The sequence below is a fragment of the Anomaloglossus baeobatrachus genome, chromosome 2, assembly GCF_048569485.1.
Source record: "Anomaloglossus baeobatrachus isolate aAnoBae1 chromosome 2, aAnoBae1.hap1, whole genome shotgun sequence".
NCBI classification, from domain to species: Eukaryota; Metazoa; Chordata; class Amphibia; order Anura; family Aromobatidae; genus Anomaloglossus; species Anomaloglossus baeobatrachus.
The window spans coordinates 107049923-107077305 of record NC_134354.1 but is presented as its reverse complement, the minus strand read 5'-3'; the positions used below and the strand labels follow the sequence as shown (position 1 = coordinate 107077305).

General features: G+C 49.3%; 1 protein-coding gene across 1 annotated transcript; it reads right to left on the bottom strand.

The window, feature by feature from the left end:
- Positions 1 to 1307: 1307 nt before the first annotated feature.
- On the bottom strand, positions 1308 to 27383 carry FAM222B (family with sequence similarity 222 member B). Its single transcript, XM_075333188.1, has 3 exons — positions 27288 to 27383; positions 26968 to 27098; positions 1308 to 3881 (listed from the first exon to the last, which is right to left on the bottom strand). Exons 2-3 carry the CDS (start codon positions 26987 to 26989, stop codon positions 1993 to 1995), a joined length of 1911 nt encoding a protein of 636 aa, XP_075189303.1. The 5' UTR covers positions 26990 to 27098; positions 27288 to 27383; the 3' UTR covers positions 1308 to 1992.

Genomic DNA, 27383 nt, shown 5'->3' with positions numbered 1-27383 from the left:
AACATTTTCCTCTGCTGCCTTTAAAGCCTCAGCAACCAGCGATATGTGGACGTCTACAACAGCATCACACCAAGCAGACTGCACTAAAAGGAAAAAGGTATGTAATCAGAGCATGTAGGAGCAGAGCGCCCGATTACAGTGATGTGTCAACTTAGGACTTTGCAGTTTCAATAAAATCATTGTTTTATCAGCAGGAGATCAGCATTTCAGGACTTTGTCTCATGCCTCCTAAGGTCAGCTCTGTTCCCAGCAATGATTTCTGTCAATATACAGTGCACATAGAAAGCTGCCAGTCAGTGGTGTGAACAGGGTTAGGCCAAGTTCACATGTCCTATAATCATCCATTAGAATGGATCCTGCAGAGATCTGTTGGCAAAATTACGTAATAATGTCTGTGGGTTCCGTTTTTTTTTTTAGACATTGAGGACGGATCCGTTAACGGATTGCTATTTATCTTCCATTTGAAACGGATCCTGTAAATAAAAACGGATATGTTAAAAATTTAAGAATAATGGATGACTAAATACCGGTCAATTAACAGATCCAGGCTTCATAGATTCCAATGTTAAAAAACTGAAAAAAAAAAAAAAAAAGTGTTTGCAGAACCTTTTTCCCCAATGCATCTCTGCAGGATCCATTCTAAGAACATGTGAACTCAGCCCAAGGCTACACATCCGGCTTTTCTCCAGTTTGTTGGATCCGGCACGCTCCTGTACAGTGTATACAGTACAGTGGCTAGGCTGCAACTTCCTGGTCACATGCTCCAGTCACATGACAGCACGTGACCAGAGCTTGTCGCGCAGCCACTGTACGAGAGCGCGCCGAATCCAACAAACGTCAGAAAAGCCAGATGTGTGTTCATAGCCTAATACAGACCTCTGCTGCAGATCTTGCAAACCGATTCCATCATAACTGCTGCATTTAGTAACCGGAGTGAGAAGGCTGGAATCAGGATCTCTGCTCCTACATCACACTGCTATCAGATCAGATTGCAAAAACTTGCTCACAGATAGGGCAGCAAAGTGAGGCAGTCAGAGGCGGCAATGGTGTGGGACGCCGCATGTCCTGGAAGAAAAAGGCCAAATTTTGGAGTTTCCACCTTGAGAGGGACAACATGCAATGACATTTATTAAAAGAAAAACTTGCAACTATTGTCCTCGTCACTATAGAATCTTCCACTGCTTTGCACCTAGGACCAGCAATAAACAACATGGTGATGTCCGGGATTCTGATAAGGCACTACAGCAGCTGGGCTGTACAAATCTTACAAAAAAACCTGACGTATGAAGGGTAACTAAACTGCGTTAGTGCACACCACCACCTTTGGGAAAAAATAAAAAAATTCACTACATATCTGAAACAAATTCCTTTTAATTCAAAAGCGGAACAAAACACTGGTCTAAAAAGGGGGGGGGGAGGAAGGGTTGGGGGGGTTCTTTTAAAACAAAGACCTTTGGGCTCTTAGCATAAAGACCTAACAATACTGCAAGAAAAAAAAAAAAAAAAAATAATTTCTCTAAAAACTCATACATATCCAGTGATCCAATTCTCGGCTGCACCGAGGGTGAGGGGGACTAAAAAAGCACAAGTGTGTGACCAGAGGAACCAGATCCAGAGACGCTACATATACAGATCCATGTCTACTGCAGGAAGGACGAGCAGTCAACCTCTAAAGCTTAAGTAGGGGAGGGAGGATAAGGGGTAAAAGCAAAGAGGGAGGGAAAACAAAAATCACCACACTCCTTAGGGCTAGTGTTCCCAAGAGTAAAATAAAGCAGCATTTTGAAGCCCATCAGTGCTGAGAAACTAATACCACCACAAAAACAAAAAATAAAGTAGTAAAGAGCAAAGTACATGAGATAGTGAATTACAGCACCGTACAGCTCGTTTTTTGCATATAATGATCACAAGAAGTTTGCACATTGAAGAGGACACAAGAGCCTTGGTAATCAATTAAGACTAAATCCTCTGGGGATGCAAAGTGACTGGAGCCTACCTATACCCTGGATGCTGAATGTGAATACTTCGACTATCAGCTGACTCAGGGGCTCTACTCATTTGGGGTCTTTGAACCTTTGCGAGTGGAGCCATGCTCTGATCCCTGAAGCAGGACTGCTGAAAGTCCCCTCCAGTTAGGTAATCCATGGTCTGCATCAAGTTGTTCTGGTTGGATGGTCCTCCCCCAACGCCTCTATAGTGAGCCCCCCCGGCACAATCCAAGGGGGCACCAGCCGCCTGTGCTCCGTGGAAAGGCATAGGGAGGTCCTGTGATCCCGAACTGTCACTGTTTGGAGTAGGCAAAATGTTATTCCATATGGGTTGAAAATAGTGTCCATTGGTATATGGCAAGGGACCCGGCAATCCATTCACAGGAGGGGAAGGAGTGGGTTTTTCAATTGGGGGTTTTAAGCCAAAAGACTGGCTCATGCACAGTTCTTGTTGGTAGGGGTTCTGCTTGCCAGGAAAGCCCTGGACAGCAATTTCTCTCTGAGTGTGTTTCCCAGAAGGACCACCAGACTCTCCACACATTTGCTGCAGGTGAGCCAGCTGATGTTGGTTCCATGCCATGGGTTTAAGTTCACCAGGATATGAAGTAGGCACTCTGCTCATGTTCACTATGGGGACATTTCCCGAGGCGGCAGAGGAGATAGCAGCAGCAGCAGCATGGTCGACAGAGGGTCCAACACATGAAGGCATGGGGATGCCATGAGTGGACACCCTGGTACTTGCATTGATGAGCAGGTTACGACTGATAGGACTAGGGTTAGCTATCTGGCCCTCGCATACAGAGGTAGTGCCTATGCCAGCCCGGGCCTGACAAAACTGGTTTATCTGGTGCACAATGCTGCCAAGGTCTGGTGGTCTATTTTGCTGCAAGGTTGCAGCCATAGAAAGAGGAATAGTTGAGGTAGACACTGTCACATTCGGAGGGGCATCCGCATCAGGCAGCTTTCGTGCTCCATGTAAACCTGGCTGCAGAATGTTGTTGGCAGGGTGTGGCAGAGTCTGGTGACTTACTCCCGGGGCATGCTGTAACGTCGACTGTTGGGGCAGACTTTGCGAATGTTGAGAGCCCATGTTCTGTGGGTGCTGCATTCCCTGCGTGTGCTGCAGCGCTTGGGACATATTCTGAGTGTGCTGCAGGACCGGCGGGAGGTTCTGTTGGTGCTGCAGAGCCTGTGACATGCTCTGTTGGCGTGGTATTGTCTGTGGAAGTCCCTGCGCATGATGCAGCGCCTGTGGCATACTCTGCGTATGCTGCACACCTTGCGTGTGTTGCACATTTTGTGGGTGCTGAAGAGCCTGTTGCTGGGATATACTCTGCGTATTCTGCAGACCCTGAGAATGCTGCAGCCCCTGTGGCAGGCCCTGTGGGTGCTGCATCGTCTGAGGGTGTGGCAAGCTTTGTGGGTGCTGCAGTCCGGGTGGCAGGCTCTGCGAGTGTGACAAAGTCTGCTGCTGCATGTTCTGAGCGTGCTGCAGGGCCTGCGCATGCTGCAGGGCTTGCTGGGGGCGTGTAAGCCCCTGAGGGTGGTTTAAAGTGCTAGGTGCAACATATGGAGCCGAAGGGGGATTCATCATAGAGTCTGGCAAAAGGCGGGCACGGGCGCCGTCAAAGCCTTTCACAACACTTTTCGCTGGGGACTTGACAATTGCTAAAAGTCCCGTCTTTGTGCTGACCTGCGAAGGGTACGGACTGTAGCGTTGGCCTGATGTATCCAGCCCGTTCACGGTGCGGCGGATATGCTTCCTTTGGGGAACCTTCACACTGTTTGGAAAGATTTTTATTGTCAGGGGATTGTTGGCAACCGTCTTAGCATAAGCATCCAATTCTGCAGGAGTAGGATGCTGAGCAGATCTCATCTTCTGTGTAGTATCCCCTGCCAAAAGAAGAAAAAAAAAACAATGTTATGCAAGGATTTTAGATTAAATCTTGAAGAAAAAAAAACCCAAAATAAAACCCACAACATATACTGTAATAATAAAATATAAAACCGCTATATTCAGATCACACACACACACACACACACACACACACACACACACACACACACTCTGAAAAGCGAACCTAGAGTCAACAAAACAACAAAAAACAGAAAACAAAAATAGAAAAAAAAAACTGCAGTGTCAGCATAAAGTGGATGTCATACATAAAGCAACGGAACCAGAACTACTCTACGACAAAAACGTGTGTGCCCATGGGCTGACCGCTGCTGAGCGAGGAGGCCGGAGCCTCAGTATTCATCCTCACATCAGCCCTGGAGCCGCGGTGACATTACCATCACCTGTGGGGACAATATGCCGGGAGTCCGAGATGTAGGAGGAATACAGGCTCTACATTACCAGAAGTCAAACGAGAAAACAAAACCTGGAACCATGTGCGAGCCGCCATTTTCAGGAGCCATCTGCAAATTAGGCCACAGGAGGAGATGCCCCCGACTTCTATTAAGACCACCACTTCGTGTGAAAAAATAAGGCATCTAAATGGTTTCCTAAAATATATGTATACTAGCATGTGGATGACCAACTCCATTGACCGAGGAAGCCAAAATCAGATGAAGTTTATAGTACTCTCTGGAACGCTCTACCTCAGCACATCAGACTCTCCCCTACCGTGGAAAGCTTCAAGAGGAACCTCAAGACCCACCTCTTCCAACAAGCCTACAACCTACAATTACCCGCAGTCCAGTACACCACTGCGAACCAGCTCTGTCCTCACCTATTGTAAACGTCGCGAAAAACGCACTGTGCGCACGTAGCCTTACCGCGCACATAAGCGGATAGAGATATAGTCATATCTCCCAGGTATGGCGGCCTTTTCCCCAATATGCAAGGTAGCAGCTGCCTGGAATTACAGCTAAAAGGCACTTGACCATATACAAGGTTCTCCGTCCATAGACGAGCATTTATTGGTTCTGCTCCATCTCCGGCAGTAATTCCCTGTATACCTTGCTGAGGACGCAGCTGCTCTGAGCACAAAATGCTCAGGACTTATTGCTTTCAGTCAGAAGTACAGGGGTAGGTAGAATCCGGTCTTTTCTTTTGCAAACAGAATATAATACCCTGTGCACACATCTCATACAACATAGATGCTACAGAAGAGACTCCAGCAGCTGCCCAGGTCACACATCCATGACCAGGGAGACGCTCACTAGCCAAACCACGTGAAGGTCCCCTGCAATCCACTATATACAAGCGCATACACTGAACGAACACCCCGGATTCGGGGCGCTTCGATCTCTCGCTTGCGTTCTTCCTACGGAGAAAGCAAAGTATTGACATGCTGCGGCTCGGACAGCCGCACCGCAGGTCAGTTTTCACTGCAGGCAGTACACGCACAGTTCAGAGGAGATTTCTAGAAATCCAATCCACTATGCTTGTATTGTACAACGCAGCTTTTTGGAGCGAAAACACGCTACATTTCAAAACGCTGAAAACACTGATCGTGGGCACGCAGCCTTAGGCTATGTGCGCACGTGTGTGCTCTGCACCCATGGTGCCGGCAGATTCGTGCGCTCTGCATGCTGCCTCTCCCTATAGACAGCATGAAAACCGCACGGAAGAAGTGACATGTCACTTCTTAGAACGCAGCGATTCGGGCAGAAGCCGAGTGCTGCGTTCTAATATGCCACGTGTGCACGGCCCCTGCACAATCTCCATAGACTGCAGGGGACGCAGGACGCATGCAGTTACGCTGCGCTGCAGATCGCAGCGTAACTATGTAATACGCACACGTGTGCACATAGCCTTAGACAAGTTACATATATACGACTGGGGAGAGGGTTTGGCGGTTTTACTTAGTAGTTTTGTACTTTTTAAATTGATGTAATTATGTCTGCATTTTTAGTATCGGGCTCTGTAAAATTACCTGTGATATGAGTCAAAGATCTAATCCCAATTTGTAGTGTCAAAAAAAAAAAAACCAAACACTGCGACGTGCATTCTTCAGAGGAAAAGAATTACCGGTACTTACATCTATGGGAAAAGAAACAGCAACAACAACAAAATAAAAAAAAAACACATCAAAAGGAAAAAGCTCAAATTGTGAAAATAAAGCCAAGGGGTGCATCCATCGAGTCCCCCGGCTGCATCTTTCAGACTATGCTCTTCATACTCACAAGTAACTGTTCAAGATTTTTATTCCTACATTATTGTAATTTATATTTTACGACTCAAAGTGCTGATGTCATTATCTATTATGGCTGACAATAGTGCACCAAAATCCCCCACTAATTATAGTGTAAGCATAAAGTAATAATAGAAAATTTTTCTCCGCTTTGTGGCATTGCATCAAATCTTTAATAATACCAGGCCAATGTTGCCAAGGAATGCATTTATCTCAGTGTTCTGTGCTATTCCACAAGCCTAAAAATTGTACGGATTGTGGAGGAAACAAAAGAAAAAAAAAAAAAAAAAAAAGTCCCCTATTTTTACGGCTACAATTCAGAGAGTATTTATTAAGAAATGTTACTGTCAAATAATGGCCGGCATTACGGCTGTATACACCTCAATGTACACCAGCCGTGGAGGAAGGACTTGAGGGTTAGTTCCATCTCTAGAGATAATAATAATAATAATAATAATAATAATAATAATAAATAATATTAGGATGACCTCCAAATAGAAATGTAGTATAGTTCTCCTGATAAAGCCATGTCTCTTACCTCATGTGCAGGGCATTGCAGCGTAGGTTTCCATGGTTACGTCCACTCAGTGACCGGTAGTTGCTCATGGTCAGATATGGATACCTAAGCTGCAATGCCCTGCACATGAGGTGAGAGGCATGGCTATATCAGGAGAGCTATACTACATTTCTATTGGTGATATTGTCATTTGTAACTGTAGATTTAAATCTGCAAGGAAAAAATAAGCGACATGTATGAGACTTCAGGATTCTCCTTCAAATTGCAAATACTAAAAAAATTCTGCAGGTTTTGTAACAAAACTGCAAAAAGAAGCACAAAAAAAAATAAAAAAAAACATGAGCCTTAGGCTAGTTTCACACTTGCGCTATTTTGACGCAAACGGAATCCGTCACTAATGTAGTACAGTTCATTTATTTACAGTGGAAGCGCGTTACTATGGCGCGTGTGTGTCATGCAGTACCCGCTTGTGTCCACATGATGTCGCGTTTCCACTGTAAATAAATGAACTGTACTACATTAGTGACGGATTCCGTTTGTGTCAAAATAGCGCAAGTGTGAGTGAGCCCTTAAAGAAAATCTCACAGCTGAGACGGGCTTTCCAATCCACTCTAAGCGAGTCCCCGGAGGCTTTTCCTCGACCTCTGCCTTTGATTGACAGGTCTCTCCCTATACAGGCACACAGGAGGGAGACCTGTCATGCCAGGGAAGGGTTGGGGGTGGGGGAGCAGCTGGGGCCCTCCTTTCCAAGTGGTCTCCCGAGCCACTCTGTCTCCGCCAGCATTTAAGCTTAAAGAGAATGTCAGATCCCATATGCGCTCTATCTTACAGGTGATGTGTGGCCTGGACACCCCTTCCTACCCATCCCTGTGTTGTAATATTATGGAATAGGAATGTATAAAAAAAAAAACAAAAAAAAAACAAAACACCACATTACTTACATGTTCCTATGTAAATGAGCAGTGTCTCTAGTCCCCTGGGCGTTTGCATGCTTTCTGTGGTATCACGCCCCTGTGGGTGTGATACCATGGATTTACATGAGTGACATCACAGTCAGCTCCTTGAGATCCCGAGCGTGTGCGCTTGCCATTCCCGCAGCCTTGTTATCCCTATGCTTACTTGCAGGCTTCAGACGCGCTCTGTGCATGGACGGAATTGGAGTCTTCTGAGCATGTGCAGTGCGTGTCTGAAGCCAGCAATCACCCGGATAACAAGGCTGCAGGAATGGCAAGCGCGCACGAAGCGGGATCTCAAGGAGCGACGGTGATGTCGCTCATGTAAATCCATGGTATCACACCCACAGGGGCGTGATACCACAGAAAGCATGCAAACGCACACGGGGTAAAGCAACGCCCTGGGGACTAGACCATCTGCTCATTTACATAGGGAACATGCAAGTTATTTTATTTGTATACATTCATATTACAACACAGGGATGGGTAGGAAGGGGTTACTAGGACACACATCACCCTGCTTGTAGGTCAGAACGCATATGGACCTGACAGGTTCCCTTTAATTTTTCTCTGAAACTCAGCCTTTCATAGAAACTGATAGCTGACAGGCTAAGGACACACATCCGGCTTTTCTCCCATTTGTCGGATCCGGCGCGCTCCCGTACAGTGTATATAGTACAGTGGCTGCGTGACAAGCTCCGGTCACATGCAGTCATGTGACCAGAGCATGTGACCAGGAAGTTGCAGCCTAGCCACTGTACACACTGTACGGGAGCGCGCCGGATTTGACAAACGGAATAAAAGCCGGATGTGTGTCCTTAGCCTGACTGCTTTAAGATGACAGATTCCCTTTAAGTATATTGCACTGTGAAAGGCAATGCCAGGTGCAACATTTCTGCTGGTCTATTCTACAGTCACTACCACTGCAGAGACCAGCACCTGCTACAGCGGCCGGGTGACTGATGGGGCGACATCACCGCTGTGCCAACTGCTGCATCATCACTTTTGTTCCCAGCAAAACCAGTATAATATAGGATCTGTTCACAAGATTTCCTGGCCATTAAGGCCCAGTCACACACACACACACACACAAACGACTTACCAGCGATCCTGAAAACAATGCGACCTGATAGGGATCGCAGGTAAGTCGCTGGGAGATCGCAGGTAAGATGTCACACAGTCAGACCTTACCAGCGATGCAGGAACAATACAGGTCGCAGTAGCGACCTGTATAACGATCTCAGCAGTCACTGTGACCCTGTCACACAGTGTCAAACACAGCGATGTGTCCTGCCCAGCAGGACATCGCCTTTGAAGAAAAAGGCCTGGACCATTCAGCAACGACCGGCGACCTCACAGCAGGGGCCTGATCGCTGGTAGGTGTCACACAATCGCTAACGGGATTGCTACTGCGTCACAGGAACCGTGACTCAGCTGCGATCTCGCTATGTGTGACGGTACCTTTAGTTTCCAGTATAACCCTGCTAAGTGGAGGACAACAATCTTTAGATCTAACCAGATATTTATATCCCTAACACCTTATGGATTGTCTGACTGATCGATACAGAGGTGGATGCGACACCTTTTTCCAAAATGGGGGAGGGGAAATTGGCAGTCCGTGCTCGGCCCGTTGCGGATAGGCTACTTTCACACATCCGGTTTGAGCACTGCGGCTCAATCCGGCTGTGAAACCTATGCAACGGATGCGGCGAAAACACCGCATCCTTTGCATAAGTTTTTACATGCGGCCCGTCTGGTTTTTTCCGGTTGCGGCACGCTACTGAGCATGCGCAGTGGAAGAAACTGCATGCGGCGGCCGGATGTGTTTTTTTTTCCGCATCGCAACGCATCCGGCGTCCATAGGCATGCATTGAAAAATGCGCCGCAGCAGACGGATGCGGCGCAATGCGTTTTTTTTGCCAGAGCAAAAAACGTGCCAGGGAACGTTCCATCCGGCCGCAGCATCGGCTAAATCTGCCACATGCGGCAAAAACCGGACTGAACGCAAGCCCATGCGGCACAATACGGCACTAATGTAAGTCTGTGCAAAAAAACGCAATTGGCGGCAAAAAAAAAAACGGTTGCGGTTTTTCTGCAGAGCGCTGTATTGTGGCGCAGAGCAAAAACCGGATGTGTGAAAGTAGCCATATCCGGAATGTGACATTTGCCAACTCCAACAGCACAGCTTTAAAATGACTGATAAAAAAAGACTGGATTTATTAAAACAGATGTTTATCTTCATAAATTAAGGCAGTGTTTAACTAAAGGTCACATATACCTGCGGGCCAGGGTGGAGGAGGCAATGTGTTTACAGGTGTGAGGTCTGTGGAAGCTGTATATCACTCGCGTTCATTTGTATGGACCCACCCCGACACAAGATCCTTAAAAGTGCTCTTATCCGGCAAGCGCTGGTTAGCATCTGTTCCCAGGAAACCAGATTATCCACCCTCCATCCTAGGACATGGGCTAAACTTAGCGTGGAAGCATGGAGGAGGCCTGTTTATCATCAGAGCTGGGCCGGTCCCAGGAGGCAGAAGAGTCCACATATTAGAGAAACTGAAGTTAATGAAATCCCTGAAATATTCTCACCGGCTCCTGCAAAGGCTGAAACTATACAGCAAGGTGGGCAGCCTGCGGTGTGAAGAGCCAGCACCTTATCTGCAGAAGAGCTATGTCTCTTAAGCTGGGTTTACACACTGCAACATCGCAAACGACATCGCTGTAACGTCACCGGTTTTGTGACGCAATAGCGATGTTGTTTGCGATGTTGCAGTGTGTGAATCCTATCAGCGACCCGGCCCCTGCTGTGAAGTTGCTGATCACTACAAGTCGTTCAGGACCATTCCTAGGTCCTTTGTTTCCCGCTGTGCAGCATGAAGTTTCAGTGTGTGAATCCTTTTCAGCGACTTTGTTAGCAACTTCCCTTTCAAAAGGCTGCTTATCAACGTCCCCAACAACCAGCTAGGTCGCTCTGTAGGTCCGGATCGCTGGTAAGTTGTTGGCCAGGTTTGCCGGGTTGAACGCTCACCAGAGACTTAGCAGCGACTTATGGAGATCGCTATTGCGTCACCAAACCGGTGACGTTACAGCGATGTCCTTTGCGATGTTGCAGCGTGTAAACCCAGCTTTAGGGCAAAATACTTTAAAAATTATAGGAGCTATCATTTAAAAAGTATCCATATATTAGGAGCCGCTATGAGCCCGTCTGGGCCCCGAGCGCCCCATTAACCAGTGAAGACCCCACTTTGTAGTGTGCTGCACCTACAGGAGTGCGCACGGGGCAGTATACAGGCTCCATACACTGCCGAGGAGAGAGTGCGCACAGGGCAGTATACAGGCTCCATACACTGCCGAGGAGAGAGTGCGCACAGGGCAGTATACGGGCTCCATACACTGCCGAGGAGAGAGTGCGCACAGGGCAGTATACGGGCTCCATACACTGCCGAGGAGAGAGTGCGCACAGGGCAGTATACGGGCTCCATACACTGCCGAGGAGAGAGTGCGCACAGGGCAGTATACGGGCTCCATACACTGCCGAGGAGAGAGTGCGCACAGGGCAGTATACGGGCTCCATACAGTGCCGAGGAGAGAGTGCGCACAGGGCAGTATACGGGCTCCATACAGTGCCGAGGAGAGAGTGCGCACAGGGCAGTATACGGGCTCCATACAGTGCCGAGGAGAGAGTGCGCACAGGGCAGTATACGGGCTCCATACAGTGCCGAGGAGAGAGTGCGCACAGGGCAGTATACGGGCTCCATACAGTGCCGAGGAGAGAGTGCGCACAGGGCAGTATACGGGCTCCATACAGTGCCGAGGAGAGAGTGCGCACAGGGCAGTATACGGGCTCCATACAGTGCCGAGGAGAGAGTGCGCACAGGGCAGTATACGGGCTCCATACAGTGCCGAGGAGAGAGTGCGCACAGGGCAGTATACAGGCTCCATACAGTGCCGAGGAGAGAGTGCGCACAGGGCAGTATACAGGCTCCATACAGTGCCGAGGAGAGAGTGCGCACAGGGCAGTATACAGGCTCCATACAGTGCCGAGAGAGTGCGCACAGGGCAGTATACAGGCTCCATACAGTGCCGAGGAGTGCGCGCACAGGGCAGTATACGGGCTCCATACAGTGCTGAGGAGAGAGTGCGCACAGGGCAGTATACAGGCTCCATACAGTGCCGAGGAGAGTGCGCACAGGGCAGTATACAGGCTCCATACACTGCCGAGGAGAGAGTGCGCACAGGGCAGTATACAGGCTCCATACAGTGCCGAGGAGAGTGCGCACAGGGCAGTATACGGGCTCCATACAGTGCTGAGGAGAGAGTGCGCACAGGGCAGTATACAGGCTCCATACAGTGCCGAGGAGAGAGTGCACACAGGGCAGTATACGGGCTCCATACAGTGCCGAGGAGAGAGTGCGCACAGGGCAGTATACAGGCTCCATACAGTGCCGAGGAGAGTGCGCACAGGGCAGTATACAGGCTCCATACAGTGCCGAGGAGAGTGCGCACAGGGCAGTATACGGGCGCCATACACTGCCGAGGAGAGTGCGCATTTCAGCTGCTAATACTTAATGTGTGCACATATCTACTGCAGTTTAGGCTAACAGCTAATTAGCAAGGGCTCGCCCGATGCTGGGATCTCTCAAGCCCTGCATTAACCTTTCCCTATCCTGAGATGGGGGGGGGGGGGGCATTCAAAATAATCCGTCAAGCTCCTTTGTCCTCTGGCAGGGGACATCACGCCGATGGATGGCAACGAATGTCGTCTTCTTCCAATGGATTTGAGCAGATTCCGTTTTCACTACCGAACGCGGGAATAAATATAACTGATGACGACCTATATTAGGATTTCAAAGGGCGAAACCGGAAATTGTATTGGATAGGAAAAGGTTAAAGCGCTCGTCATCAAGTGCACTACACCAAATACATATACTGATGTTGGTCATGGCGGTGTACAACCACAGTGTATTACACGAGGAAGCACAATATGGCCGCAGCTGATAATTTAATCTAGGCCACCTATCTAACCCAGTCTTTATTTGAGCTCTCTCTTCTGGGGCAGAAAGGGTCCAAAAGGTAATCACCGCAGTCAGTGAAACGCTACAAGACGGCAAGTGGCAACATTTTGCTCTAGTGTTTGGACTCATGATGACAAAAACTGTCAATAGAGAAACTTCCAAAGCACTAGGGGAGGCAGGCGAGCGTGCTACCTCCAAATCAGAAGAGAAGACATCCAGCAGCCCAGTCCCAGAAATGCTCCGGTCACCAGCCATAGAAGGAGAGTGGAAGGGGGGGGGGGACGACGGGGACCTCCACACGACCAAAAATCTGACAAATAGGCTCCTCATGCCAACTAGTGCCCAGAACTAGTGCAACTTCATTCCCAGAACCGTACGCAAGCATCCCCGACTCCAGTCCTAAAGAGTCGTCAGCACTCTTCCTACGAGACAATGGCCTTGATAAAACGGTAATTAAAGTCATTTGCAGAGAATTGATAATCCTTTGAATGCAGATTATATGAAGCAGCAGGAAAATCACAGACTCCAGGACAAGAACGCAGTAAAAAGCTTAGATAAGGGAACAAGCAGCGGCACCAATAAGAGGCTGAAACGGGTGTGCATGTATAGGGTATAGGGTGTGCATGCATAGGGTGTGCATGCATAGGGTGTGCATGCATAGGGTGTGCATGCATAGGGTGTGCATGCATAGGGTGTGCATGCATAGGGTGTGCATGCATAGGGTGTGCATGCATAGGGTGTGCATGCATAGGGTGTGCATGCATAGGGTGTGCATGCATAGGGTGTGCATGCATAGGGTGTGCATGCATAGGGTGTGCATGCATAGGGTGTGCATGCATAGGGTGTGCATGCATAGGGTGTGCATGTATAGGGTATAGGGTGTGCATGTATAGGGTATAGGGTGTGCATGTATAGGGTGTGCATGCATAGGGTATAGGGTGTGCATGCATAGGGTATAGGGTGTGCATGCATAGGGTGTGCATGCATAGGGTGTGCATGCATAGGGTGTGCATGTATAGGGTGTGCATGTATAGGGTATAGGGTGTGCATGTATAGGGTGTGCATGTATAGGGTATAGGGTGTGCATGTATAGAGTGTGCATGTATAGGGTATAGGGTGTGCATGTATAGGGTATAGGGTGTGCATGTATAGGGTGTGCATGTATAGGGTATAGGGTGTGCATGTATAGGGTATAGGGTGTGCATGTATAGGGTATAGGGTGTGCATGTATAGGGTGTGCATGTATAGGGTATAGGGTGTGCATGTATAGGGTGTGCATGTATAGGGTGTGCATGCATAGGGTGTGCATGCATAGGGTGTGCATGCATAGGGTGTGCATGCATAGGGTGTGCATGCATAGGGTGTGCATGCATAGGGTGTGCATGCATAGGGTGTGCATGCATAGGGTGTGCATGCATAGGGTGTGCATGCATAGGGTGTGCATGCATAGGGTGTAGGGTGTGCATGTATAGGGTGTGCATGTATAGGGTATAGGGTGTGCATGTATAGAGTGTGCATGTATAGGGTATAGGGTGTGCATGTATAGGGTATAGGGTGTGCATGTATAGGGTGTGCATGTATAGGGTATAGGGTGTGCATGTATAGGGTATGCATGTATAGGGTGTGCATGTATAGGGTATAGGGTGTGCATGTATAGGGTATAGGGTGTGCATGTATAGGGTGTGCATGCATAGGGTGTGCATGCATAGGGTGTGCATGCATAGGGTGTGCATGCATAGGGTGTGCATGCATAGGGTGTGCATGCATAGGGTGTGCATGCATAGGGTGTAGGGTGTGCATGCATAGGGTGTGCATGTATAGGGTATAGGGTGTGCATGTATAGGGTGTGCATGTATAGGGTATAGGGTGTGCATGTATAGGGTGTGCATGTATAGGGTATAGGGTGTGCATGTATAGGGTGTGCATGTATAGGGTATAGGGTGTGCATGTATAGGGTGTGCATGTATAGGGTGTGCATGTATAGAGTGTGCATGTATAGGGTATAGGGTGTGCATGTATAGGGTGTGCATGTATAGGGTATAGGGTGTGCATGTATAGGGTGTGCATGTATAGGGTATAGGGTGTGCATGTATAGGGTATAGGGTATAGGGTGTGCATGTATAGGGTATAGGGCATAGGGTGTGCATGTATAGGGTGTGCATGTATAGGGTATAGGGTGTGCATGTATAGGGTATAGGGTGTGCATGTATAGGGTATAGGGTGTGCATGTATAGGGTGTGCATGTATAGGGTATAGGGTGTGCATGTATAGGGTATAGGGTGTGCATGTATAGGGTATAGGGTGTGCATGTATAGGGTGTGCATGCATAGGGTGTGCATGCATAGGGTGTGCATGCATAGGGTGTGCATGCATAGGGTGTGCATGCATAGGGTGTGCATGCATAGGGTGTGCATGCATAGGGTGTGCATGCATAGGGTGTGCATGCATAGGGTGTGCATGCATAGGGTATAGGGTGTGCATGTATAGGGTATAGGGTGTGCATGTATAGGGTATAGGGTGTGCATGTATAGGGTATAGTCAGTGGGGATATGGGAAAACAAAGCCCATGTACAATAATTATTGTAATATATACGCAGATGTATGCATTCACAGCAAGTATGATTGATGATACAACCCAGCCAGAGATTATTCTGATTATGTCCAGGTTCCTATAAAACAAGTCACGGATACAGACGGAAGATGGGTAAGGGTACTTCACACTTGCGTTCAGCGGAGTCCGTCACTATGGAGAATAGCGCAGTCCGTTAACGTACTGCGCTATTCTCCCTAGACTTGTATGGACAACACACTGTAACGCAAGTGTCAGCATTGCATCCGCTGGACGACGCAGAGTCGTTATTTTGACGCTGCGCCGGGCGGAACGCAGCATGTAACTTTTTTTGAGCAGCGCAATCCGTTGGATTTCACTGCGCATGCCCTCTCTGGCTCCCTGCACCCGTAACCAAGGTAAATATCGGGTAACCAAGCAAAGTGCTTTGCCGATATTTACCCTCGCTACGTGTGCAGGGAGCCCGACACTTCCCTGCTTGGCCCCGCCCCCTCCCGCACTCCACTCCGCATGTTTGTACATACACATACATACACGCACGCTCACCTGTCCTCAGCGCCATGGCCCTGCTCAGCTCCACCCACTCCTCACTCCGCACACATTCTCGGCTGCTGTGAGCGATCAGCTGATCACTCGGCGGCCGGCTACGGGGATCGATCAGCTGATCGTTCACAAAAGTCTGCAGCCGGTAAACTAAAAAAAAAAAACGGATTCTGTTTTGTACGATCCGTTGCATCAGTTATGCCACTATATGCAACACATCCGTTGCATCCGTTAAAACGCAATGCAACGGATACCGTTCAACGCAAGTGTGAAACTAGACTAAGACGGCTGCCGTCAGTCATCGAAGAAACCGGAGTGACAAAAATAGAGAACGAATTTGTTTTTCCACAAAAGTGGAGTATACCTCACTTTTTTTGGTAAATATTTTATCATCTTTTCATGGGACAGCACTGAAGATCTGACACTGATACAATGTACAGTAGCCAGTATACAGCTTGTATAACAGTAAATTTGGTGCCTTCTAAATAACTCAATACAGATATTAATGTCTAAAACTCTGAAAGAAGTGAGTAATCGTGCCAAAAGTGTCAATATTTTGTGTGGCCACCATTATTTTCAACCTCTGCCTTAACTCTCTTGTGCATGGAGTTCACTAGAGCTTCACAGGAGCCACTGGATCCTCTTCCATCCTCCACGATGGCATCTCAGAGCTGGAGGATGTTAGAGACCTTCCGCTCCTCCACGTTCTGTTTGAGGAGGCCCCACAGATTCTCAAATCGGATTTAGTTTCATTCGCCAGCCAGTGGTCGTCTTGGAGGGGTGTTCAGCATTGTCAGGTTGGAATACTGCCCAGTTTCCAAAGGGAAGGGATCATGCTCTGTTTCAGTATGTCCAGTAATGTTGGCATTCAGGGTTTCCTCGAACTGTAGCTCCCCTCAGCTGGCAGCACTCATGCAGCCCTAAGCCATGACACACCCACCATCGTGCTTGATTGTAGGCAAGACACTTGTCTTTGTACTCCTCACCTGGTTGTTGCCACATACAGTTGACATCATCGGAACCAAATAATTCTATCTTTGTCTCATCAGACCACAGGACATGGTTCCAGTAATCCATCTCCTTAGTCCGCTTGTCTTCAGCAAAGCGTTTATTGCCTTTCTTGTGCATCATCTTTAGAAGAGGCTTCCTTCTGAGACAACAGCCATGCAGAGCAGTGTGCAGCATAGTAGTGGCAGGCCAATCACCCACCCCTGTTACCTCAGCAGCAATGCTGGCAGCACTCAGTCGTCTATTTCAAGTAACCAATAAGTGTGTGAACGATAACCTTGTAACACTAAATGAGTCACATGACACCGGGTATTTAAATTGGTTAATTGGACACAATTTGGCAATTTTCACTTAGGGGTGTACTCACTTTTGTTGCCAGTGGTTTAGACATTAATGGCTGTGTGTAGTGTAGAGTTATTTAGAAGGCACCAAATTTACTCTGTTATACAAGGTGCACATTGACACTGTACATTGTATCCAAGTCTCATATCCTCAATGTTGTCCCATGAAAAGATATATTTACAAAAATGTAAGAGGTACACCCACTTACACCCCCCATACTAAGAAAACTGGCAAAGCTCCCCATCAAAGAACAGTCCAAAAAAGGAGGCAGCACGTCCAAAATAGTGAACAAGGAAGGATCCCTTATTTTAGATAGAACTGATTGGTGGATCGTGTGTCACCAGCTGTGTGTACAGGTGTTACCCGTCATTGTAATTCTGCCACTGATGACATAGAAAGCACAGGAAATAGTGTGAAAACCTCCAGTGGATATGTGGAAATTATAAGTGGTGTTTTTTCTTTTTAGCTTTAATAGTTCCAAACAATGCCAATTAAAAAAAACAATACATACAGGAAATAGCAGCTATAAACAGGTGATTTTCTGATGATGGCTGTGCGGAGCAGCGCTGGCAGCTCCAGGTCCACGCTCCCTCCCACATTCCTAACACATACTGATGTGCCTTTATGAAGAAGGCACCGAGGTGTGCGCGAGAAATTCCACAGACACTGAGCGATTACAATCTACACAGCGCTGCGCAAGCAACAAAAAGATAAACATTTGCAGCAATTTGTAAACGCTCCACTTCCACAGGGCGGTAATGTCACTTTCACAATACCGCTCGCCGTACAGGGCACACTAGCATGGCGCAGGCAGAATCCTCGTGTGTGATCCGGCACTGCAGCAGGAAGATTAGACGTTTAAACTTGCATTTGAGAACTTTTAAATGAGCTTAATCCCCAATTTCCTGATACGTGTTGCTGTGGTGGCTCCTCACTGGGAACACTGCCCAATATTTTTTGCTCCTGCACTAGACTAGTGGGGTTTTGGGACTGATCCAGAAGGTGTTACACAGAGGTAGCTTTGGATCCCCCGACTTACATTCTGAATATTACCCCTAGGGGATGGGTAAACAATCAACCAAATTACTTATGCATTTGTTAACAGCTGCCAGATGTTTTCTTCCAATAAAAAAAAAAAAAAAAAAAACTGTTCCAACTTTTTCACAAGATTTGCTTCTTAGCATTTCAGACACGAGGAGGAAGGAATATCTGAGAGTCACTTACTGCCAAGGTGGACTTATGAGACCGTACGGGCAGTGGGCACCCTGGGATTCATTTTGGGCTCAAACTGTTGGCTGATTTTTTACAATTTTCCTTCTCATGTATTTCTCATTGTTTTTGTTTCTGGTTTAGATTTAACTGATAAACTGATGATTAATATGTATCTAGGGGAGTAATATTTGCATGTATTGTATATTCAGTTACCGTTTTTTTTTTGCTTTATAAGACGCACCGGATTATAAGACGCACCCCCAAATTTGGTGAAGGAATAGAGACATTTTTTTTTAATAAAAGGGGTCCGTCTTATAATGCCAGTGTCCGTCTAACAAATCAGAGTATATGTCTCTCATAGCTGCCCCCCCCCCATCCTAAAATTAGCCCCCTTAATCTGGATATGGGCCCCCCCCCATGGCTGGCACACGCGGCCCCCGTGGCTGGCACACATCACCTTGTGTTAGATATCGCCCCCATGCTGCTGCTTTTAGTAAAATAAACTCTTTTCCTTACCTTCTCCAGCACTGTGCTCCCTCTTGTCCCCCTCCTTGGGGTTGAGCTCCAGCCTCCTGCCTGCATTTCCTGGTTCACGGTCCCGGTCATGTGATCGGTCCCGGTGATGCGATCGGCACAGCTGAGTGAAATCTCTGCGTGAATGATCACAGCACCAGGAGGGAGACCGGGGAGACACGCTGGAGGGGGTAAGTAAAGAGGTTTTTTATTTTACTATGGGCAGCAGCATGGGGGCCATAGCTAACACGGGGGGGGGGGGGGGGGGGGGGACGCACGCGCATGTGCCATCAAAGGGGCACAGTCAAATATAATATGTAGACTGTGAGCCCTCGCGGGCAGGGTCCTCTCTCCTCCTATACCAGTCTGTCTTGTACTGTTAATGATTGTTGTATGTATACCCGCTTTCACTTGTAAAGCGCCATGGAATAAATGGCGCTATAATAAATAATAATAATATGCGCCGCTCCCCCAGCCCATCGCCGCAGTGCGGTTTCAGCACCACGGTGATGGGCAGCGGCAGTGCGTATTATATGAGTGGGAGCAGGAGATCAGAGGCTCCCTCCCGCAGCTTCACCAGCCACCCCAGCACCGCTCCAGAGTGGCCCCCACCTCCCCTGGACCCTGCAGTATATAATCCGTATATTCGGTTTATAAGACGCACCCCCTACTTTCCTCCAAAATTTGGGGGAACAAAAGTGCGTCTTATAAAATCGATATACGGTATGTTCAGGATCCTTTTGAAGACCTTGATAGTGACTCACCCTTCACTATTTGGATGATTGCTTCTTGATATGTCAAAATGTTTCACTATTTTTGTATACATTTTATGTAATTCACTGATTAAAGTGTGAAATTAGTTTTATAAATAAAAAAAAAAAAATAGAAATAGATGACGTTTAATGACCTCTAAAAAAGGCAGAAAAACTAAATATATACCGTATTGTTCGTTAAAGATGCACCGGATTATAAGATGCACCCCAAATTTAGAGAAAAAAAAATAAAAATGGGGTCCATCTTATACTCCAATGTTGTCTTACCGGCAGTGGTGGTGAAGCGGGGTCACAGGAGACAGATTGTGCTGGCAGCCGCGGCGGGTCAGTGGTGGAGCAGCCAAATTGTTGGGAGGAAAAGTGCGTCTTATAATCCGAAAAATACGGTATATTATTTTTTTCTTCTTCTTTGACAGTGGGGAGGGGTATAAGGAAGATTGGCATGATATGGGTCTAATAAATTTGCTCTCAGTTTTTGGAGCCAGAATTTGCTTTGTGGCCTGGTGCTTACTTTCTAGTGTGATGAAGGGAGGCAACTGCATTTCTTGTGATTCAAGCCTGATCTGTGAAAAGTATTTGGGGCACCGGGCTCTTGGTTCAGCAATGTTCCCGGTGACACATTTACCACCAAAAATCTCATCAGGGTGAGGGATCCCCAACACCACAATGCCTTGTCCTGGCTCCATCTGCTCCAGAACGGAGTGGGTTGATTGCAATTCTACCGTAGGCGTCAGGTAGAAATATTCCATCCACAGGCACCGATCTGGTTTAGGCCTTATTACTATTGCCAGGATATATATCTTACTGCGAATACTTAAATCTAGCAGAAACTTTAGAGGGCTATTGAGACATTGCATAAAGGGAATCTAACATCAGATTCATACTACCCGAACCTGACTGTGTGAATCCCACTCTGTCATTTCCACCAGGGACGTTTTGTTCTGAAGTGGCCTCTCTGTGTGTATAGGGAGACCGCCACGGAGAGTAGGGTAAGGAGAAGCCGCTGGAGATTTGCCTCTCGGACTAGTCACACGAGTCATAAGACCCAGCCGGCTTATAGATGTGCGCTCTCTCTGGAGCCCTGCAGAGTGTTACGTGCTAAAACAACGGAGTGACTGATCCACACGTGTGGACAGGGCAGCACAGATCAGATGGCAGGCTCCCTTTAATAAATTGAGTCATTTAATGATAAACCAGCTCCCACGGAGCACCACACCCCAGCGACACGTTTCCTGGGGATGGAATGTGTTGCACAGGGAGCAGCAATGTGCAGAAAAACCGAGGAAGCCGCAAGCCCCTTCACTTTCATGATCGATGGTGGTCCCCTCATTTGTAATGTAGGATAACCACTATGGAAGCAAAGGAGACTGACATCACACTGTTTTTAGGGCTGCGCGGAGCGTGTGTGCATTACAGAACTGGAGCACAGCCGGGGCAACACTATAAATGTGAAATAACTAAAGAAATACAATAAAAACAGAAATGCCTCAATCTAATATAATGTGCTGTGTACACTGAACCTTGCACCTTCCAGAAGATCCAGCCGCCATTACAGGTTTATGATTCATCGGCTCAGCTGTAAACAGAACACAGCCGAATTAGAAGACACAATTAAGGGACTCATAGGGAAACAGCCTAATTGCCTAACCTCCTTCCGCTTGGCAGCCTCCATGTACTTCTTCAGCAACTGGAGAGGATGGCGCTGGGCTGGCAGCATCACCGCCATCTCCTGCACAACAAGCCCGGCACAAAAAGGACACGCAGATCACAAACCCAGCCAACATTCACTGCTAGCACACAAACAGCGCTGTCCCAGGAGGAAGGGTAGGTGGTCTCCGGGGGTCTGCACTGACAAACACACAATTTAGGCGTGTGATAAAGACTTTATAGTGCTGGGAGAGGTAATGGCAGCGTGTGCACTTCCAAAATAGAAAGGAGTCAATGACAAGTGAGAGTGCTGCCTGCATCAGTATAGCCCAAATCCAGCACTCATTTTACAGGCAGTCTATAGGTCCAGACCGACGGAATAAACTAAGCACATGGCATTGTAGGGAACATCATCCTTAAAAAAAAATAAATAAAACCCTTTACGGCTTTAGTTGCTGTCTCTATTCTGCAGAAAATGAATCACATTATAATCAGTCAGCTCGGTGCACCCTGGGTGTGACCAGACTCGGTGCAACACCCGCCCACAGGTTCTGCATGCCCCACCCCCTCACTGGTGATTGACAACACTGGTTTTCCTGAGCTATGTCTGCAGACCATGCTCAATTCCAAGCAAGTCAGCGCTGTCAACCAGTGAGGAAGGTGGGGAACGCAATACCAAATGGAGGAAAACTAAACTTTTTGGCCACACCGAGGGTGCACTGAGCACCATAATTAGCATATCTGATCAAGTCTTAAGTTTCTCCAAAATGGAGACGATAAGAATAACAAAAGATGTGCTTTTCAGATTGGCTATATTACCTACAAGGCTGTGTGCGCCATTTCTACTGTATTTATGTGCATCTACCCACTTTTCCCCACTCACAAGACGGACTGGCCCATCATCTCATTTACAGCAGCGCAGATTGAGCCACGTTTGCCAAGGTCCTGTTTCTTCAGCATTAAAGCTTGTGGTCCTTGTGGCAGCTGAGCTTTGCCGTCATACTGGTGTCACAACCGTACAAGGTGAGCGGCTTGCTTTCGTCACCATGTTACTTATATTGCGCACCCTATCTGCGCTGTCTTTCCCCCCATAGTTTTATATGACCTATAGGATAAAGAATAACTTGTTGAATGGTGGAGGTGCCAGCGACTGGACACCCACCAATCCACAGACCAAGTCTCTGCAGAGCCCCATCTGCACAGAACGGTGGCCAGGCACACGCACTTCTGATACATTCGTCCTCCATGGGACTACTGAAAATAAAACAGCGCTGTATTCCACTGTCTCAGTCCCACAGAGAATGATAGGAGTGGGGAGTGCACGTGCCCAACGGCCACCGCTCCATTCAGAACAAGCTCTGCAGAGACCCAGTTGCAGGATCGTCACCTACATACACAGCTTCTAAACGTGGGAAGAACCCTTTGATGGACTAAAGTTAGAAAAATGTGAGTTTTCTGAAATAAATAGCAGCACATCTCTCCATGGTGGGGTTTGGTAATGTAGCTCAGCTCGATTCACAAGACCGGAGCAAAAAGCCATGCTAACCAATGGGAGATGGTTTGGTACAAAAGCAGACGTGTTTTTCTAACTCTGGTCATTAACGTGACTTAGAAAACAGTTCATACACACTGTAGGTCTCCTAGGCTCCGGCACGGTCACTGGCACACTAAGGACACGACCCTCGCAGCACTGTCACAATCTATCCTTTACATTTGCTTGCAGCATTCAGAAACAAAAGTATGGATGGAGTCCATACTGATGTGGGCCACAACCTAGACCCCTTTAGGATATAATGTTTGACTGCTGAAAAGAAACTGTGCCGACATCCCCCCTCGGGGGCTGAGCCTAAAGGCCTCCTCCACGCACCCCCCCTCCCTCGGAGGCTGAGCCTAAAGGCCTCCTCCACGCACCCCCCCCCCCTCCCTCGGAGGCTGAGCCTAAAGGCCTCCTCCACGCACCCCCCCCCCTCCCTCGGAGGCTGAGCCTAAAGGCCTCCTCCACGCACCCCCCCCCCCCCTCCCTCGGAGGCTGAGCCTAAAGGCCTCCTCCACGCACCCCCCCCCTCCCTCGGAGGCTGAGCCTAAAGGCCTCCTCCACGCACCCCCCCCCCTCCCTCGGAGGCTGAGCCTAAAGGCCTCCTCCACGCACCCCCCCCCTCCCTCGGAGGCCCCCCTCCCTCGGAGGCTGAGCCTAAAGGCCTCCTCCACGCACCCCCCCTCCACGCACCCCCCCCCCCCTCCCTCGGAGGCTGAGCCTAAAGGCCTCCTCCACGCACCCCCTCCCTCGGAGGCTGAGCCTAAAGGCCTCCTCCACGCACCCCCTCCCTCGGAGGCTGAGCCTAAAGGCCTCCTCCACGCACCCCCTCCCTCGGAGGCTGAGCCTAAAGGCCTCCTCCACGCACCCCCTCCCTCGGAGGCTGAGTCTAAAGGCCCCCTCCACGCACCCCCCCCCTCCCTCGGAGGCTGAGCCCAAAGGCCTCCTCCACGCACCCCCTCCCTCGGAGGCTGAGCCTAAAGGCCTCCTCCACGCACCCCCTCCCTCGGAGGCTGAGCCTAAAGGCCTCCTCCACACACCCCCTCCCTCGGAGGCTGAGCCTAAAGGCCTCCTCCACGCACCCCCTCCCTCGGAGGCTGAGCCTAAAGGCCTCCTCCACGCACCCCCTCCCTCGGAGGCTGAACCTAAAGGCCTCCTCCATGCATCCCCTTCTAGAAATGCTTTTTGCATCAAGGTGGGGCCAAACATTTAGAAGCACCTTCCCACCATCTTCGCCCTTCTCTGCTCAATGAAAACCAGAGCTGTCAAAGCAGAGCAAGGGTGGGGTGGAGAGAGGGAAACCAAGCAGCTGGAAAGTGCACTACAATGCTTGGCCCCACAATGATGCACCAGGCACCTGTATTTAGTTTGTGCTGACAGAGCCACTTTAATCAGTGCTGACGTGTTGTGGTCCAGCATGGAGACCCCCATACATGTTAAACTATCGCCAGGTTTCGCCAACTTTAATTCTATACGCTCACAGTAGTTCTGACTAATTTCAGTTACTAGTCATTGGTGATAGAAAATTTCTGGGAGAATACAGATTATACAAAAAAAATAACCTGGGAGGGTGAGGAAAGACTCTTGTAACAGGAGAGCGTTCCTGGATAATGGATCATTCCCAACTTATGTCCAGCCAGTACTTTGCCCCGGTGAGGGCATGCATGCACTCACTGGTTACTGTTCCCGGCTTTATAGGACATTGTGTTCCCTCCAAAGGAAGTACGAATGAAGGGGCAGTAGTTTCAGGAAAACCATCGCTGTCTAACTCCTATAAGGGGATATGGACACAGAGGGGGCACGCACCTACATAGGCCAGAATAAAGGTCGGCTCGCAAATTCAGCCATCTGAGTGCGCACCAGAAACCGGACAATGATTGCCCACAAGGGGTCATCTGTGAGGATGTATGAGGCTATGTGCCCACGGGACAACGTACCCGCGGATTTTGCAGCGGAAAACCTACGTATTTAGTTGGATTTTCTAGATAAATCCGCAGGTTTAGGCAAGTACAGACACTCCCCATGTTATCCTATGGGACATGGGGAGTGCTGTGTCAATCGTGCGGTAGGGGAATATGCTGTGGATGTCCCACAGCCGCACGTAACTGCATGTCAATTATTCCTGCGGAAATATCTGCGGAATTCCCGCTCCTCCACTATGGAGATAGAGGCTGGGACTTCCGCAGGTAAGCCGCACGAGTGTCCGCAGGTTTACCGCAACAGCTCCGCACATATACCGCAGCAATGGATAGCTGCAAACTCCGTGGAGAAGCTGCGGTAAACCTGTGGAAAAGTCTGAGGGTACGCTGTCGCGTGGGCACATAGCTGTTTTTCTCACGGTGTATTAGGCTGTCATACCATGTACACCATGGCATCTACGTGCTTCTGATGCCCAGGGCTAGTACAGTGATTACCTGTAATCACATGCCAGATCTCCCCAGATTTGTAGTATACCGTAACATCCGAAGTTCAGATTTCAGTTATGGGGCTTATGCACTAAACCATAGACTCCAATGAAATCAATGGGAGCAGGAATATATCTAGGAAGCCAATACATCCTCGTGCATGGTGCCCACTCCTGGTCTCACAATATCCTGCAGTAGTGGGGAAAGCTATTTCTAGAGCCATTAGTGATCTCAGAGGATCCAGGCCTCATCTGTGGCACAGAATTATAGGTAATCCCAAATGGCCACATGTACAGGGCCACACGGTGCCCCAAAAGGGCTTGGAGCTACAAAAAGTACAATTAGTGCTCAGTACTCACACGTGTCATCTCAGAGAAAACCTCTCAGGATGCAGCCCCCCGGGGTGCCCACCTGATTCCTTCCATTCCTCATTGTTGCAGGGGGCTTGTAGCTTTACATGGCAGCCATTTATATTGTACTGTCTGCCCTAACATGTCATGTGGACGGGGGTGTCTTGAGGTGACCTTTGAAAATCAGGAAAAAACCCAGTTGCAAAGGTGAGATGTCACAGTGCACGGCAATGGAGCCTCCTGCAGCGAGGACAGTGACCACCAAGATAGCGCCAGCAGTCACAGAGGATGTGGGCTGTGTGTCTAGTGGAAAATGGAGGTGGGACCCACACCCGAGCTGGGGATAGGCCCCGCGGAGGATGCGGCTCTCTCCATCCACAGTATGGAAGGTCTGAAAACTGTAGGTGCACTTCTCTAGCAATTACATATCGGAGTTTCTAAACGAGAGAATGGTAGGAGCTGCACAAACACATACAGGGAGCGGCGCTCCGCCACACGCACATATATACATACGGGGAGCGGCGCTCCGCCACACGCACATATATACATACGGGGAGCGGCGCTCCGCCACACGCACATATATACATACGGGGAGCTGCGCTCCGCCACACGCACATATATACATACGGGGAGCTGCGCTCCGCCACACGCACATATATACATACGGGGAGCGGCGCTCCGCCACACGCACATATATACATACAGGGAGCGGCGCTCCGCCACACGCACATATATACATACGGGGAGCGGCGCTCCGCCACACGCACATATATACATACGGGGAGCGGTGCTCCGCCACACGCACCCACATACAGGGAGCGGCGCTCCGCCACACGCACACACATACAGGGAGCGGCGCTCCGCCACACGCACCCACATACAGGGAGCGGGGCTGTGCCACACGCACATATATACATACAGGGAGCAGCGCTGTGCCACACACATACATACAGGGAGCGGCGCTCCGCCACACACACACACACACATACAGGGAGCGGCGCTCCGCTACACATGCACACACCCACATACAGGGAGCAGTGCTCCGCCACACACCCACAAATACAGGGAGCGGCGCTCCGCCACACACGCATGCACATATATACATACGGGGAGCGGGGCTCCGCCAAACACACGCACCCAGCCATATACATACGGGGAGCAGCGCACCGCCACACGCACACATATATACAGACATACATACATACGGGGAGCAGCACTCCGCCACGCACACACAGGAGTGGGGTTGTGAGGTGCTATACACATACAGATATAAGGGGAGCAGCGCACCGCCACACGCGCACACACACAGGAGCGGGGTTGTGAGGTGCTATACACATATATACGGGGGCTCTGGGTGCAGACCCCTCACAGCCGCCGCCGCCTCCGTTGCGCGCACGCTGACGGTGACCTCTCCGCGGTTACACACGAGCACAGCACAGGCCGGACATGGAGCACTTACATTTCTGAAGTCCAGTGTTCATCTGCGGCTGAGGGAGAAGCAGGAAGGCGAGGTCCCCCGGTCCCGGCTATCAGGCCAGCATGGCAGAGCTGCACTAACACCGCATGGGGGTCACCACACTCCGCCTCGCACTGTACATGGAGAGAGAGAGAAAGCACAGGTCAGACCGGGGGCAGCGGCAGCAGACACTGCGGGGCGTAGCCACAGGAGGGCCGCGCCGCAGCCAATGTGCGTCCGGGCCCACCCAACCCGCACCGGGGAACAATGAGAAGCGCCCGGGTACCGGCGGGAGGGAGGCGGGGGCGGCAGCGCGCACTCACCAGGGCCGGATCGGACGATCACTGGCAGAGATCAGCCCCGTCCTCTCGTGCCTGCTGATTTGCCGATTACTATTTGGTGAATCAGCAGGCACTGAG

Bases quoted from the DNA above. Each gene is read 5' to 3' on its own strand.
- FAM222B (XM_075333188.1), bottom strand. From the start codon at position 26,989: ATGAACACTGGACTTCAGAAAT. The intron at 3,882-26,967 runs GTAAGTGCTCCA...TTCTTTTGGCAG, and splicing joins GAACACTGGACTTCAGAAAT to GGGATACTACACAGAAGATG.